At 40.0% G+C, this 15,122-nt stretch overlaps 1 protein-coding gene across 5 annotated transcripts in view; it reads left to right on the top strand.

Annotated features, from left to right (window-relative positions):
- The window catches only part of Mdm4 (MDM4 regulator of p53), a 43,040-nt gene extending 29,322 nt beyond the window's left edge, over positions 1–13,718 (top strand). For 3 of the 5 annotated variants that reach the window (XM_055598227.1, XM_055598226.1, XM_055598229.1), the window contains 3 exons: positions 496–642; positions 3,135–3,206; positions 6,410–13,718. In XM_055598227.1, coding sequence (XP_055454202.1) covers positions 496–642; positions 3,135–3,206; positions 6,410–6,979 — 789 coding nt within the window. In that variant the 3' untranslated portion in view covers positions 6,980–13,718. The remainder of the gene's footprint in view (positions 1–495; positions 643–3,134; positions 3,207–6,409) is intronic. The other 2 variants (XM_055598231.1, XM_055598230.1) reach the window with 1 other exon arrangement.
- The last annotated feature ends 1,404 nt before the right edge of the window (positions 13,719–15,122 follow it).

Below are 15,122 nucleotides of genomic sequence, written 5' to 3'. Positions count from 1 at the left end.
TGAGGCCAGTCTGGGCTACATAGTGAATTCCTGGCTCACCAGGACTGCATAATGAAACTACTTTTCAAAACAAAGCACAAAGTGTCATGTTTAAAGAATGGGATTGCTATCATTATTTCCCTGGAAAGCATTTAATTGGTCATTAAATTAGGAAGGACTATGTCAGAAAGCATAGAACTTTTATAGAGTCTCACAGAGATGACTTTTGAATGCATTGTGTTTAGTAGAGCAAATGTTAAGTTCTTCTAAGCTCTTTTTGTACCATTTCTTGTAGTTTGTACCTTATTTACTGTTAAAAAAATATGTCCTCGTCAGGTACCGTTGTATCTACCCATTTGGTAACCATAGAAGGGATCAAATAGAGCCTTGCTGAATGAAGACATGTCTGTTCAGGAGAGGCATGGTGTTCTCTGGTGGCATGTGAAGACATGACGGTGGTTCAGCATCTTTGATAAGTCACTGCTTACAAAGCTCACTGTTGTTTTTCTCTGTTAGGACATAGGTACTGCCATTGTTTCCGACACTACGGACGATATGTGTTTTTTAAATGAGTCAGTGTCAGAGCAATTAGGTGTTGGAATAAAAGTTGAAGCTGCTAATTCTGAGCAAGCAAGTGAACTAGGGAAAGCAAGTGATGAAAAGGTAGGTTGGAAAATTTTCGCTCTGATTGTATCTGTGTTCATAGAATTGTTTGTTCAGGTGTTTAGTATTTCTCTATGCCCAGTTTTAAGATTTAGATTAAATTAGACAAGGCTGCCTTAAAAATGAGCCAAGATTCATGGAGAAGTTCTTGCTACTGTAGGGACATGCTGTCCCTTCCCTTCTGTGGTCTCATTGTGGAGTGTTTCTTCTAGAAACCTTTGCTTTTGAGGCAAAGCTGTAAATGGCTGCAACAGTTACTGTTACAGGAGAAAAATCCTGAACCTTGGTAGCTTTGTAACCACTTTATAACTAAATTGGAAAAAGCTAATTTTTAAAACCTATTTTAAATTTAGTATGATTTTCTCCTATATGAAGAAGGGAGATGGGGATGGGGACTAGAGAGAGGGATGATGGCTTAGTGCTTCAGAGCTCTTCCTGATGCTTTCTAGAGGACTTGAGTTCAGTTTCTAGCACCCATGTCTCGTGGCTCACTGTTTCTCACTCCATCTCCTGGGGATCTAATAACCCTCTCTGGCCTCCTTGGACACTGTTCACATGCACAAACCCACATATATACACATAATTAAAAATAAAATCATAAAATAAAAGGAGTTAGAACTGGGTGCAGTAGTGCACACCATTAATCCCAGCACTGGTAGGCAGAGGCAGGTGGGTGGATCTCGGAGATTGAGAACAGCCAGGGCTATACATAGAAACCCTGCCTTGAAAAAAAACAACTTAAGAAAGAAATTGGAACTCTCGGTACCATAGTGTGAGAGTACACAGTTAAAGCAGCAGCGTGGCTGTTAGGATTAGACAGCAAAGCTAGTGCTTAGCACATAGACAAATTTCAGATAGACAAATTAATTATATGTGTAAATATCATGCAAGACCCATTGTTTTATACATGAATAACTGAAAAAAAAAGATATTTTAAAAAAGACAAAAGGAAAAAACGCCACTGAATAAATGAAGGAGTAAATAAAGGCAACAACAAATACTGGGTTAAATTGGGCCCTCTCATACAGTTTTTCATAGGAATTTGGGTTGTTTGCTATAAATATGTGGTGGATTCTCTAAATCAATTATAAACATTAGAAGGAATGTTGCTGACTAAAGTGAAGATGACAGTTTTGAAATTTTTAGTTAAAAGAATGGGTCTTAAAATACTTGAACTTTTAAGAGAAAATATATAGTCTTGCTAAGTACTCCTGGCTAGCCCAGAACTTAGAGTCCCCTTGCTTTTGCCTCTTAAGTACACAGATTACAGGCTTCTGCTACCATACCCAGCTAATTTATTCTTGAGAAAGGGCATCTCTGTGTCTGTCTGACTTGGAACCTGATATGCAGACTAAGTAAGTAGGTGCTGACTTTGAGTCCTCTTGCCTTTGCCTACAAAATGTTGAGATTACAGGTCTGCACCACCATACCTGGTTTTAAGTTCTAGATCTTAAAGTTGAGATACCATCAACATTTTTTTCTCTCCTCCCCTCTCTTCCTATTCCTAGCTCCCCTTTTTTTCCCTCCTTTCCCACTTTTCTCTTTCCCCTCCCTTCTCTACTTTCCTTTAGAGGCAGGATCTCACTATTAGACTAGGCTGGTCTGGAGCTCACAGAGATCTGTCTGCTTCTGTGTCCCACCTGCTGGGGTTAAAGGTTTACACTAGCACATTTGGCTCTATTCACATCCCTTGGCCTTCATTCCTGGTCTGTAGGAAGCCTTTGTAAGGTAGCCAGATTGTCACATAGCTTTATTTTTGAATGTGAAAAGTGAAGTTTTAAAGTGCTTTTTTTGCCCAGAGTGTTGGGATTAAAGGCCCAGCTTTGTAAATGTTGGGTCTTTATGTGGTTTAGATATCAAGGTAATTGTGGCCTGGCAAAACGAACTGAGAAGTGTTCCTTCTGTTTCTATTTTATTGAATAATTTGAGGAGTATTGGTATATTAACTCTTCTTTGGAAGTCTGGTAAAATTCTGTGCTAAAAAATAAAAAAATAAAGCCCTCTATTTTATTCTTTATGGCCACCTAGAGTCACAAGATAAAAATCCCTGCATAGTAATCACTGCTTTTATATTCCTTGCATTTCTTTTATTTGAAGCTGTGAATTTTGACATTTCTTTCTGAATATTGAAGATATTTGGTAACCTTGTGGCTACTTTTCTGTCATTTGTGGTACAAAATGTCAGCCATTTATGTCTACAGGATCAAGGTTTTAGTCTCTTTTTTTTTTTTTTTTTTTTGAGACAGAGTTTCTCTGTGTAGCCTTGGCTGTCCTGGATTGTCTTTGTAGAACATGCTGGCCTTGAACTCAGCAATCCGCCTGCCTCTGCCCCGACCCCCCAAGTACTTGAATCACAAACATGGCACGTAATATCTCCTTTTTAAGTAGTAGTAATGTGGGGCAGAGTAAGTTTTATATTGAAATTCTTCATCACTTTTGCTTTCACATAAAACAGGTCAGCATTTCTGATTGATGTCTCTTTACCTTCACAGGTAATTGAAATGAGGAAAGATGATGATCTTGAGTCCTTAAGTGATGATACTGATGTGGAAGTTACTCCTGAGGTAAAGCTGTTTTGCTCTGGCCAAATTTTAGCCGAATCCCAGTTCCTGTGTGTTGAAGCCTTCTTATTTTTTCCTGTTTCTGTCTACTTTTCCTAGTTGCTAAGATGTGTTGTGTTCTTTACATTTCATTTTCTTCAGTTTTTAATTAGAATTTGAGAAGATAAAAGAATAATGTGGTCTAATATTTTCCCTGCTTTGGAAAAGATGATCAGATCCCTCTGTTCTTCTATGAAAAGTCTGGACAGGGCATGGGGAGATAGTTTGGTTGATAAAGCACTTGTTGTGAAAGCATGCACACCTTATTTTAAATCCCCATGAAAAGCAGGTTTAGTAGTAATCCCAGTGTCTGTAATCCCAGTGCTCCTGTGGCAGCAAGGTGGAGATGAGAATTCCTGCTGGCGCACAGGCCAGCTAGCCTGGCTTATGCAGTAGCAAATGACAAGGATCTTGTCTTAAACAAGGTGGAAGGTGAAGAATACCTGAGATTACCCTCTGACCTCCCCAAGCATATTTGTGGCTGTAGTTACACCAGCACACTCACCCCCACACACCTACATGCTCCCCACACTGACAAGATGGCTCAGTAGGCAAAGGTTCTTGCTGCCAAACCTAAACCTAACCAGTTGAGTTTGATTCTTGGGACCCACATGGTACCTGAACGCACACATATGCAAACACCCCAATGTAACAACAACAAAAACTTTTTTGGTTATCCAGTAGGCAGATGGAGTTGTTCAGAGTAGTGCTCCATTACTTTACCTCACTTGAACACCTTTCTCATCCCAAAGGACAGGTCTACAAGTGAATGAAAATTTCTATGAGTTTGAAAAACAATTTTACCAGCACCTGTTAAAAAGATGCAGATGAGCTGGCCAGTGGTGGCACACTCAGGAAGCAGAGACAGGTGGATCATTTGAGTATGAGGCCAACTTGTCTACAGAGCAAGTTCTAGGACAGCCAGAGCTCCACAGAGAAACTGCCTCGAACCCCCTACCCCCCCAACCCCCCAAAAGGAAAAACAGCTTAATTTTCGTACAGTTAATATTAATGTAGGGTTACTAAAGAAGAGTTGATAATCCAGCTTTTAGGTAATAAATCTTAAGTTTGTTACCAAGTGACAAGTTAAATCCAAACCTAGACGTATACCTTGAGTTGTTGTTTTTAAATCGTTTCTCCTGTAATTACTCACTGTGGAAACAGATTATATATAGGAGCCCAGTCAAAAGGGTATTTCACATTTTGCTGCTTGGCGATAGAACTTTAGGTTGTCCCTGGTGTTGATTCTCACTCTGTCACTACTGCTATCGACTCTTATGGTACTGCTTTGCAAATCACCTCTTTTTGCAAAGATAAGTGATAAAGTGGAACATAAGTGTTCTTGACCATAATACAAATAGCTGAGAATAAATGTTCTCATCTTAATCAGGCTTCTATGGCACTTGGGCACAGAAAAGGTATTTCATCAACTCAAAGATGCCATTGGACTAAATAAACCCTGTTTTGTACTATTAAAAAAAAGTGATGGCAATTAAACTGTAGCATACTATCATTTATGTATTCCAAATTATTATGATGGTCTTTTGAGTATTTATGTAGCATTTTAGACGAGATTGAAGGGTCCTAAACTGGTGAGAGCCATAGTTTAACAAATGGTCTATGCCTCTTGCCTCTCATTCTAGACAGTTATGACCTCTGTACCTTTAGGGCTTGGCCTTTGTCCTGTGTATCAGTTACTTTTCTATTGCTGTGATAAAATGCCATGACCAGGGCAACTTATAAGGAACTTAACAGTTCTACAGGGTTAGAGCCCATGACAACAGAATGAAGGCATACTGGTAGTTGATTTCTTACATAATAAACTGCAAGCAAGAGGCAGAAAGCTCACTGGGGAGGCATGGAGGCATTTGAAAACTGGCTGCCTCCTAGTCATAGGTCTTCCAATAAGGCCATGTCTTAGCCACTGTTATGCTGTAATAAACTATATGCAGTAAGAATAATTACAAAATAATTATGACAACTATCCTGTAAGAATTACATTCACAATGGTCAGTCCATCTGTGTTAGGCAACTTAGGAGAAAGTACTCTTCTATCCATCCAGTCTTGGTGAGTTCAGAGTTCTGTATCTAAATCACTTTATTACCATCCAAGCCCTTATTTTCTCTTAACTCTCACAACTTACAATTACCAACCTTAAAATACTTGTTTACAATTTCCTCCAACTTCATAAAACACTTTCTTGGACCCAATATCCTTCGTTTACCAACCTTAAAACACCTTCTTACAGCTTAAACTTTCATGTCCTCCAACCGTTATAACTTGCATTTGCCTGGTCTACAGAGAAAAAGTTCTAGGACAGCCAAGTCTATGCAGAGAAACCTTATCTTGAAAAACAAAAAAACAAAACAAACAACAACAACAAATATATATATATTATATATAATGTGAATTGGAGTGCATGTATGTCTGTGTACCATTTGTATGTCTGGTGATCTTGGAGCCAAAAGAGGGTGTTGGATCCCCTGGAACTGAAGTTACAGAATTGTGAGCTGCTGTGTGGGTACTAATAGCCAAGCCTGAGTCCTCTGGAAATCCGCTAGTGTTCTTAACCATTAAGCCATCTTTCCAGCCCTTTGGTAAGTTTCATTTGTTAGCCTTTGGCCAGATGAGGCATAAATTGTGAATAGAAAAATGACCTGAAAGGAGGCAAGAAAAAAAAATTTCATCCAAACTGGATAGAAAGCCAAAGTAATTAACTTTCAGAAGTAACCATATCAGCTGTGCACAGTGACACTGCCTTAATTCCAGCACTTGGGAGGCAGAGGCAGGTGGATCTTTATGAGTTCATGACCTGCCTGGTATACAGAGCAAGTCCAGGATAGCCAGGTCTCTGTTACACAAAGAAACCCTGTCTTGAAAAACAAAACAAACAACAACAACAAAACTACATTAAATATTGATTTGAAAAGAACAGTTTTGGCACTATCAGTGTAAAATTGCACAAATTTCTTTCTTGTGACTATAGAATTTGTTCAGGTCTAAGGTTGGACCACTGGTTTGAGATGTCTTGACAAACAGTGAAATGAAAATTTGGTCTGTTTTCCTTTTAAAATTATATTTCGTTGTTATTGTAGGGGATAATGAACACACATTTGTCTCAGGATCTTTTTTTTTACTACAGTTTTATTTGGCTTCACTCTTGTAGGATGAGTGGCAGTGTACGGAATGCAAGAAGTTTAATTCTCCAAGCAAGAGGTACTGTTTTCGCTGCTGGGCCTTGAGGAAGGATTGGTATTCGGATTGTTCTAAATTAACTCATTCTCTCTCCACATCTAATATTACTGCCATACCTGAAAAGAAGGAGAATGAAGGAATTGATGTCCCTGATTGTCGGAGAACCATTTCAGCTCCTGTTGTTAGGCCTAAAGATGTATATTTAAAGGAAGAAAATTCCAAGTTTGACTCTTGCAACTCAGTGGAATTTTTGGATTTGGCTCATAGTTCTGAAAGCCAAGAGACCATCTCAAGCATGAGAGAACAAAGGGAGATTTTTTCTGAGCAGAAAACGGAAACAGGAAGTATGGAAGATTGCCGGGATATCTTGAAGCCATGTAGTGTATGTGAAAAAAGGCCTCGGGATGGGAACATTATTCATGGGAAGACCGGCCATATGACAACATGTTTCCACTGTGCCCGGAGACTGAAGAAGTCTGGGGCTTCATGTCCTGCTTGTAAGAAAGAGATTCAATTGGTTATTAAAGTTTTTATAGCATAGTTGAGTCAGTTACAGAGAAATATTAGGAGGACTGGGTCATTTATTAAAAAAAAAAAAATCAGTATTCTTAGAGACAGGGGCAGAATATCACCAACTTTGATGCCAGTCAGGGCCATATAATAAGATTTTGGTTTTAAAAATCAGTATTCAACATCTTCTATAAATGTGACCCATTGTATGTGTTTTTTTTTTTTTTCCTTTTTTCTTTTCCTTTTTTTGTTCTTTTTGTTTTTTCAAGATAGGGCTTCTCTGTGTAGCCTTGGTTGTTCTGGACTTGCTTTGTAGACCAGGCTGCCCTTGAACTCACAGAGATCTGCCTGCCTCTGCTTCCCAAGTGCTGGGATTAAAGGTGTGTGCCGCCACCGCCTTTATGTTTGTTTATGTAAGCATACATGGAATTTTGGAAGATCAGTTTTGATATTTTCATTAATTAGAAAGATACATAAATCTGTTTTCCTTCTAAACCTTAACTCTGAGGGAATAATCCCAGTACAAACATAACAATTCATTCTTTCATTCACTTAACAAATTATTGCAAGAATAATTCCTTAGTTGATTTTATTCTCTTCCCTGCTGTTATGTTCTGGAGGCTTCAAAATATAAAGTAGTTTATTAGAAAAATACTAGGGCTAGCACTGAAAAAAAACCACAAATCTCATTGGTCATTCACTGTGTAGCCAAGGATGACCTTGAAGTCTGATCCCTGTCTCTGCTGTGTAGGTCCTGTGTTTACAGGCTTTCCTACCATGTCCAGCTGAAATCTCTTAGCTTTAAATCAGATAACACAAGTGTACATCTCTGTACAGTCTTAGTTACCAGCTCTAAAAAGAGAAGGTCTCGACTTTGTGGCCAACAATTTGCATTTGTCTCTTGGAAGCTGGCTAGGTGTTTTTATACTGTGTACTTCTGGAGTGGTTTACATTCTGTGGCAGTGGCTTACCACAAGGATTGAGTAAGTGGAGAGAAGTGTTGCAGCTGAGAAAAGGGAGGGAAACAAAATTGATCTCTTTAATTCTACTTAGTCATTTTAGAGCACATCTATTTAGTATAATACCGTTATATGAACTGAAGATCTTCAAACTGAGTCCCTTATATCTATTTGTGTCTGGTGAACCAATGGGGAGATCTTAATGTTTCCCCAGAGATGTGAACACATCATTTTAAAGATCAAGTGGCAAGAACTATTGAACTTGGGAGTCAGCTGGCTGTCTTTGGCCTTTCCTTTGGCTCCTACTCTTAGAAGGGGGGAGATACATAGTGTCCAGTCCCATAATGTCCCTGTTGGACCAGGATCATGGGCTTCTATAATTATTACTAAAGGGAGGTATGTTAGTATTTGTTTTTGAGTTGATCACATATTCCCTGTCCAGCCCCATTGCTCTACCAGCAGATCAACTCCACCAAATTACCACTGGTTAGTTCTCAGAGTTACTCTTCAGTTGCTGTGAGAAAACACCATGACCAAGGCAAAGTATAAAAGAACACATGTAATTAGGTTTGCCTTTTGAGAATGTTAGAATCCATGATAGCAGGAACAGCTGAAAGCTCTCATGTTGATCCGCAAGTAGGTGGCACAGAAAGAACCCTGGAAAACCCAGAGCCTGCCCCCAGTGTCATACTTCCTCTAACAAGGCCACTTAGTTCTAATCCTTCCCAAACAGTTCCAGCTGGGGCCAAATATTCAAACATGACCCCATGGTTTAAATTGTCATGTAAACCACCATATTCCACTCCCTAGTTACCATAGGCTCTTGGCCATATTATAATGTAAAATTCATTTAGCCCAACATCAAATCCTCAGAGTCTTTCTAAAACCAAAGGTAATCTCATAATTGTAACCACCTGAAAAATCCAAAAAGCAAATTAAATGATCTGGACATACAATGGCACAGAATACACTACTATTCCAAAAAGGTTATATTCAAGTACTGGTGAGGAAATACTACACCAAAGCAAGAGTGAAACCCAGCCAGGCAAATTCCAAATCTTGTAGCTCTGGAATCAAAAGGCTTAGAGCCACCCTTTGCTGACTACAACATACTTTCTGATTCCATTTGTATGCAGCTCTTTTTGCCAGATATCACATGACTATGACAGTCTCAAGTGCAGCTCGAGTATCACCTTCATAGCTTCATGCACCTGCCTCTCAGGGCTTCTTGCCCTCTCAGGGCCTTCAAGCAGAAACTCTTCTGCCACCCATTTGGTGACTTCAGTGGCTTTCCTTATCTGAGGAGGAAGATTCCACAGCCCCTTTTCTCATGTATTCTTCATGAATCTAAAGCCAGATGACATGGCCAAGTTGTACTGCCTCCTTGGGATGGAGCCTGACCTTGAATCTTACAGCAGCTCTATTTGGTTGTTGCTTTTTAGGAGCAGGGCCTTTTCCTGTCAGAAGTTGGAAGCTTAGCTGGGTGGGGTTTTATCTTGAAGGCATCCCTCTCTTTCAATTCACATAAGGCCTCTCCTTAATTTCTCTCTCTGAGCACAAGCCTTGGCGCCAACATTCCTGCAAGCCCTTTTTTTTAATTGCAGTCCTGCATAAAAACAGTTACTAATAACTATGCTTCAGAGTCCACATTAGGCTTTCTGGAAATCTCCTCTGTCAAAGAAATTAGTCTCTTCACCTCAGGCTTAGGCAAATGCTTAGGACAAGGGTAGAAGGCAGCCACATTCATTAAACATAAACAAAATAGTTTTTAGTCCAGTTACTAATAGTTGTTATCATCTGAAGTCACTTGAATTAGGTTTCCACACATCCTACTCAGCACTGCTGTTTTCCAAGGCTCCTACTAGGCTCATTAAGCTCTACTCTTAACCTTCAACCACTTTCTTAGTCTAGAGTCCCCAAGTCTGCCACATTCTTCTGAAAGACCACATGGTCAGCTCTGTCACAGCAGTGCTTCACACAGCTGCTGTGACAAAATTCCCTGACCACGCAAAGTATAAAGGAAAGCATTTACTGGGTTTATAGTTTCAGAGGATTAGTTCATAATGACAGGAACAGTTGAGCACTCACATCTTCTTCGGCAAATAGGCAGAGAAACCCAGGAATGACATGGACTTCTGAAACCCTAAAGTCTTCACACTGTGACACACTTCCCCCAATAAAGGCACATCACCTAATCCTTCCCAGCATGAGCCTCCTAGTGGGCCATTCCCATACAGACCACCAGTTTGCTAAGGAGCTCTTTCCTAAGCTGCCAGTTTATAATTTTAGTAGTTGTAGCAAACCTGAGTAGGGTTTGCCTTTCTTCAGTGGCCAAGTCCTTGGTATTATGGATCTTCTTCCCATATTGAAAATCTTGTAGCTCCGTATGGCTTGATGTGCAGCCTTTTTGAGAAATTGATAACAAACATCTATATCTACATCTCCATGGTAGTGAGAATAACAAACTAGCGTAGAGGTGATCACAGATGTAATCAGTCCCAGTCCCAGCTTCAGAACAGGCCATGATACTCCACGCCTGGACTCCAGTCATTTCCTAGCCAGGACCTGGACCTCCTTCTGGGTAGAATTGGGTCATTAAGATTTTTAATTTCAAGCACTAAGTTCAAAATAGAATGCATAAGTTATTTTCATTTTAATGCTTCTCTTTATCCTTTAGGTCAGAGTCTTAGTGTTTAGCCATGATTGGCCTGGGCCTCACCCTGTAGCTCAGGCTGGCTTCAACTTTTCAGTGATCTGCTTTTGCCTCTTGAGGGCTGGGATTATAGGCATGTGCTGGTTAAAATTCTCATTTTGCTTGTCATGTAAGTTAATTTAGTATTTGTGATCATGCTGTCTTGGACAAAAATTGCAAGGCAGAGATGACATTATTAGAAAAGTCTCCAGGGCCTCACGGTTAACACATTCCTCATAGAGGACTTCATGGTCTTTGGTGTGCTTCTGTTTACTACTATCAGACTAGAAATTGAGAGCCAGGCTTCAAACAGCTGTTACTGCCTCCCTAGCCCATCGTAGAGTACTGATTGAGGGCTCAGTTCAGAGCAGCCAGGCTGGCCTCTTACCTGCCAATAAATTGTATAATAGAATATTTGTATCGCCAAGCATCTGTGACATGTGGATATGTATTCATTATTTATGTATATTTAGATGTATTTGATACTCTGCATGGTTTGAAAGAATTTATTCTGAAAGCCAGGATCATTTGTAACATTTGTATGTCAGTTCAGTGTAATGTTAAGGCCTTTGAAAAGTCATGAGAAATTGAGGAATATTCCCAGTTCCCTAATGTTACCTGTTTAGTTCTCTTTGGAAAGGAGAAAACTTTTGGACTAGTTATTTGTCAGTGTTTTTGTTTGTTTTATTGTTTTCATGATGTTCTGTGAACTTCTGAAAAGACATGGCTTTAGATACTGTGACTGTTATTTTTCCTTTAGCCCAAATTGTTGATTCAGCCTAAAGAATTCTATTTTTTGATGCCTCTTAACCATTCATGCATGTGCATGCTATCTAGATTGATGCTACCTTTGCTCAAATATGTCTTAAGATAAAGAACTAGCCATTTAGATACTGTACTTCAAAGATAAAGAAACCTGGAAGCTGTCCTCTGTGCCAAAAGTAAAGTGTACAGTGTTTACAGATGGGTGGAATTTTGCACTTCTGTAGGGAATGCTGAGGTTATGTCACCAGCTTCCTTAGATTTATGAGTAGACAGTTGCAGTTAAGCTTATGAGAAGGACTGTTGAGCCCTCTCAGGCTAAACTGGAAATGAGACAGATGGTTAGTTAAAATGACTCCCTAGAGCTAGCTTGGGAGCACTTTTCCCACTTTGGATATGTTCTTTGTGTTGGCAGCTCTCAATTGTCTGCAGTAACTTTGTACTCCTTTAGAGGAGCTGCCAGCCCTCCCCTCCTATGAGAGAATGTCTCGTAGGCATTTTGAGATCTTTTGATGTAGTAAATGTGCAATCCCATGTAATGCCGTTATTGGTGAATGTAGCATTACTAAAGAAACTCTTACTATAAATTATTTCTCATCTTCCATTAATAGCCCCATTTTTTGTTTGTTTGTTTTTGTTTTTCAAAGAGACAGAGTCTCTTGGTTGACCTAGAACTTACTTTGTAGACCAGGCTGTCCTCAATCTCACAGAGATCTGCCTGTCTCAGCCTTCTGAGTGCAAGGACTAAAGAAAGGCATTTGCCACCACACCCATCCTCAGTAGCCTTTTAAATGACTAATGTTAGGGAAAATTATCTCACATCCATGGTGCTGCTTCCCCTGCTTATTTGCATTTGCATAGGTGCCTCCTTCAGTTCTTCTAGGAACACAGCACAGTAGAACTCAGTGTTTCTTAAGCTGGAGGATAAGGGAAAAGGGCAAGTAGTACCAGGACTGTTCCTTTAGTGGTTTTAGGTCAGCATTGTGTTGTGACACTTGAGGGTCAGTCTGAGCATTTAATTAGTTACCCAAAGGCGCTTTGTATTTTTAAACAGCAAGTACTTAGATGTGTGTAGACATTTCCCTTTCCTTTCCTTCCCTCCTTGTTGCTTCTTAAGCTCTCCTAGTTAGCTGGATTTGGACATTGCTTTTGTGCCAGAGGCCATCTGTCACTCTGGGTGTTTAGAACTGCAGTGTACTTATACAGGATTCCTCTTCAGCCCATCCTGAGCAATGTTGTGGTTACAGAGTGGACCATGAGCTCAGTTAGAGGAAAGCTGTGAGGTGAGAGCTGTGATCTGGATTCCTTTGTGTGGGAGATGGGTTGGCAATTAGTTGATGTTTGGTTTGTTTGAGCACTGAGGAGATTGAGGTCAGTCTTTCCTCCTCTACGTGTCCATTTATTTTCTCCATGGTTTTACTTCTTGTTCAGTAAGAACCGCCCCTTTAAAACAACAATAGAAGATGCAATGCTCTTGGCCTTTTCAGCAGATGGCATAGTTTCAGTCAGCATCTGAACAAGACTGTATGTAGCTTGCTATGAATTGGTACATCTTGGAATGACTGCCTCAGCAGCTTGTGTCCTAGTCTGGAAGTTTTAAGCCTCATTTTTCTCAACACACACACACGCGCACACACCCACACACACACCCCCACCCACCCTACCATTTCTACCTCAGTTTGCTGTGGAGACTATGAGGGAACAACTCTTTTACTGCCTTGAAGATGGAGGAAACTAGTATTCTTGATCAACTGTGCTCTGAGGTTTGAATTGAGGAGCCTTTGTATTCTGAAAATGAGTGCAGTTCTCCTTGCTGCCTGCTTAGCAGAGCCTGTGTTGCTTGCTCTAAATCCCCTTGACACCAGGCTCCTCATTAGGAAGAGTTGTCTCCGAATGCTTTGAGAAGCACATGTAAATTTGGATAGCACATTGTGTCCTGATGGAACTTTCTTGCTGTGGTCTTGTTGTATAGGAATTCTTTCTGCATATACTTGAGTAGATAGGTGGCATAAGATGCTTTGCTGGCGTGCAGAAATAGGCAGTGTCATGACACTCCCAATCTAGTAGTCTCCAGTGCCGTAGGAAATGAGGGGAAATAAACTGAGAAGAATGGCAGCTCATGTCTTTGTCTAACTTTACAGTGCCACTAAGTTAATATCCCTGTACCTGGATGTTTGCACTATGTAATGCTTGCAATGCCTTTTTATTGTGTTTTTGTGTGATTAAACAGTTTTTGTTTCATTGTGTGCTGTCATTATTGGAAATACATAATTTCATTTATGTACTGCTAACCCATTTTCTTGTTATCTTTGGCATGATTTCTGGAAGTGATTAAAGTCAGTATCAACTTTCCCCTAGGTTGCCTAGTAGAGTAATTGTATTCATTTCTGCTTTCCATTTCTGAAAGACACTCAGAATTTGAAGAGTAATATTAAAAATGGAGCTTACCGTGTCAAGCAGGACTAGTGCAAGTGTTTGTCATGAAGCATACTAATTGTGTATATTTCTAGCATCAGCTTGAGTGTCCAGCAGTGGCTCTTCAACTTTTGGAGAGTAAAATTCTTGGAAAAAGTAATGAAATTTATGCAAGCTCTTTATAAATAGTGGGTTTTTGTTTACTGTTTGTTTGGTTTTGGTTTTACTATATAGCCTTGGCTGGCCTGGAATTTGGTATGTAGCTGGTCTCCAACTCAGAAAGATCTGCCTGCCTCTTCCTCTGTCTCTCAAGTGCTGGGATGTGCCACCCCATCTGGTGTTAATATTTTAATATACTCTCAGGCCCTTCATTTCATGATGCTCAGATATCACTAAAATCAGCTCTTCAACCTTTGGTGGGGATGGGCTGCCATGTACTTGATTCAAATGTTTGTATGTGGCGCAGCTTTGGGCACTGTTCACTGTTGTCTCAATGTGTGCAGCCTCCGCCTGTATGAGACCCGGGGGATGGCAAGGTGTGCCACTAGACATAGCAGGAATGGCATTTTAAAATGGGAACTGAGCCAGAGGAGCAAGAGAGACTGACAGCAGTTCTGATGATTGCATTTGGCATCCTTTTCACATTTTGTGACCTCTTTAAGGTACTTTTTGGTTTTGTTTTGGGGAGGAAGGTCTGCTTATGTAGTTTAGGCTAGCCTTGAACTTGATCTTCTTACCTCTGTCTCAAGTCCTGGGATTATAGGTATGCACCACCATTCCTAGGTCTTTAAGTTGTAATTCTAGCTGCTTTGCCTAACATTTTGTTTACTGAGTTTTTGTACTCAGCTCCACCTGAGCTGATGGTGCTGAAAGTTGAAGATTTATGGCTTATTTATTTATTTTTCGTTTTTGTTTTTGAGACAGGGTTTCTCTGTGTAATAGAGCTCTGGTTGTCCTCTATTTGCTTTGTAGACCAGGCTGGCCTTTAGCTCAAAGAGATCTGCCTGCCTTTGTCTCCTGAGTGCTGGAATTAAAAGGCGTGTGCCACCACTGCCCAGCTTGAAATTTTATGTTCTTGATGCTAGAGGGAAAGTAAGCTGACCCTACTACCTGGCTTGTAAAACTTGTTCAATTCAAAGTCAGTGTTTCATCCCACAGCCCTCCTAGATTTGCAAAACAACATATAAATGTATAAAAAGTAGAAATTTTAATAGTACTACAGTTTGAGAATATGGGAATAATCTTAACTGTGCATGTTCTCAACCCTGAATTTATGATTAGACCTCTTCAAAATAAACAGATTTATCCAGTAAACACTAATTGTACTGGGAACACAATGACTAAGG

The sequence above is a fragment of the Psammomys obesus genome, unplaced genomic scaffold, assembly GCF_907164565.1.
Source record: "Psammomys obesus unplaced genomic scaffold, mPsaObe1.curated_primary_1811, whole genome shotgun sequence".
NCBI classification, from domain to species: domain Eukaryota; kingdom Metazoa; phylum Chordata; class Mammalia; order Rodentia; family Muridae; genus Psammomys; species Psammomys obesus.
Note: the sequence above shows the minus strand (reverse complement) of the source record. Positions and strands in the feature narration are given on the sequence as shown.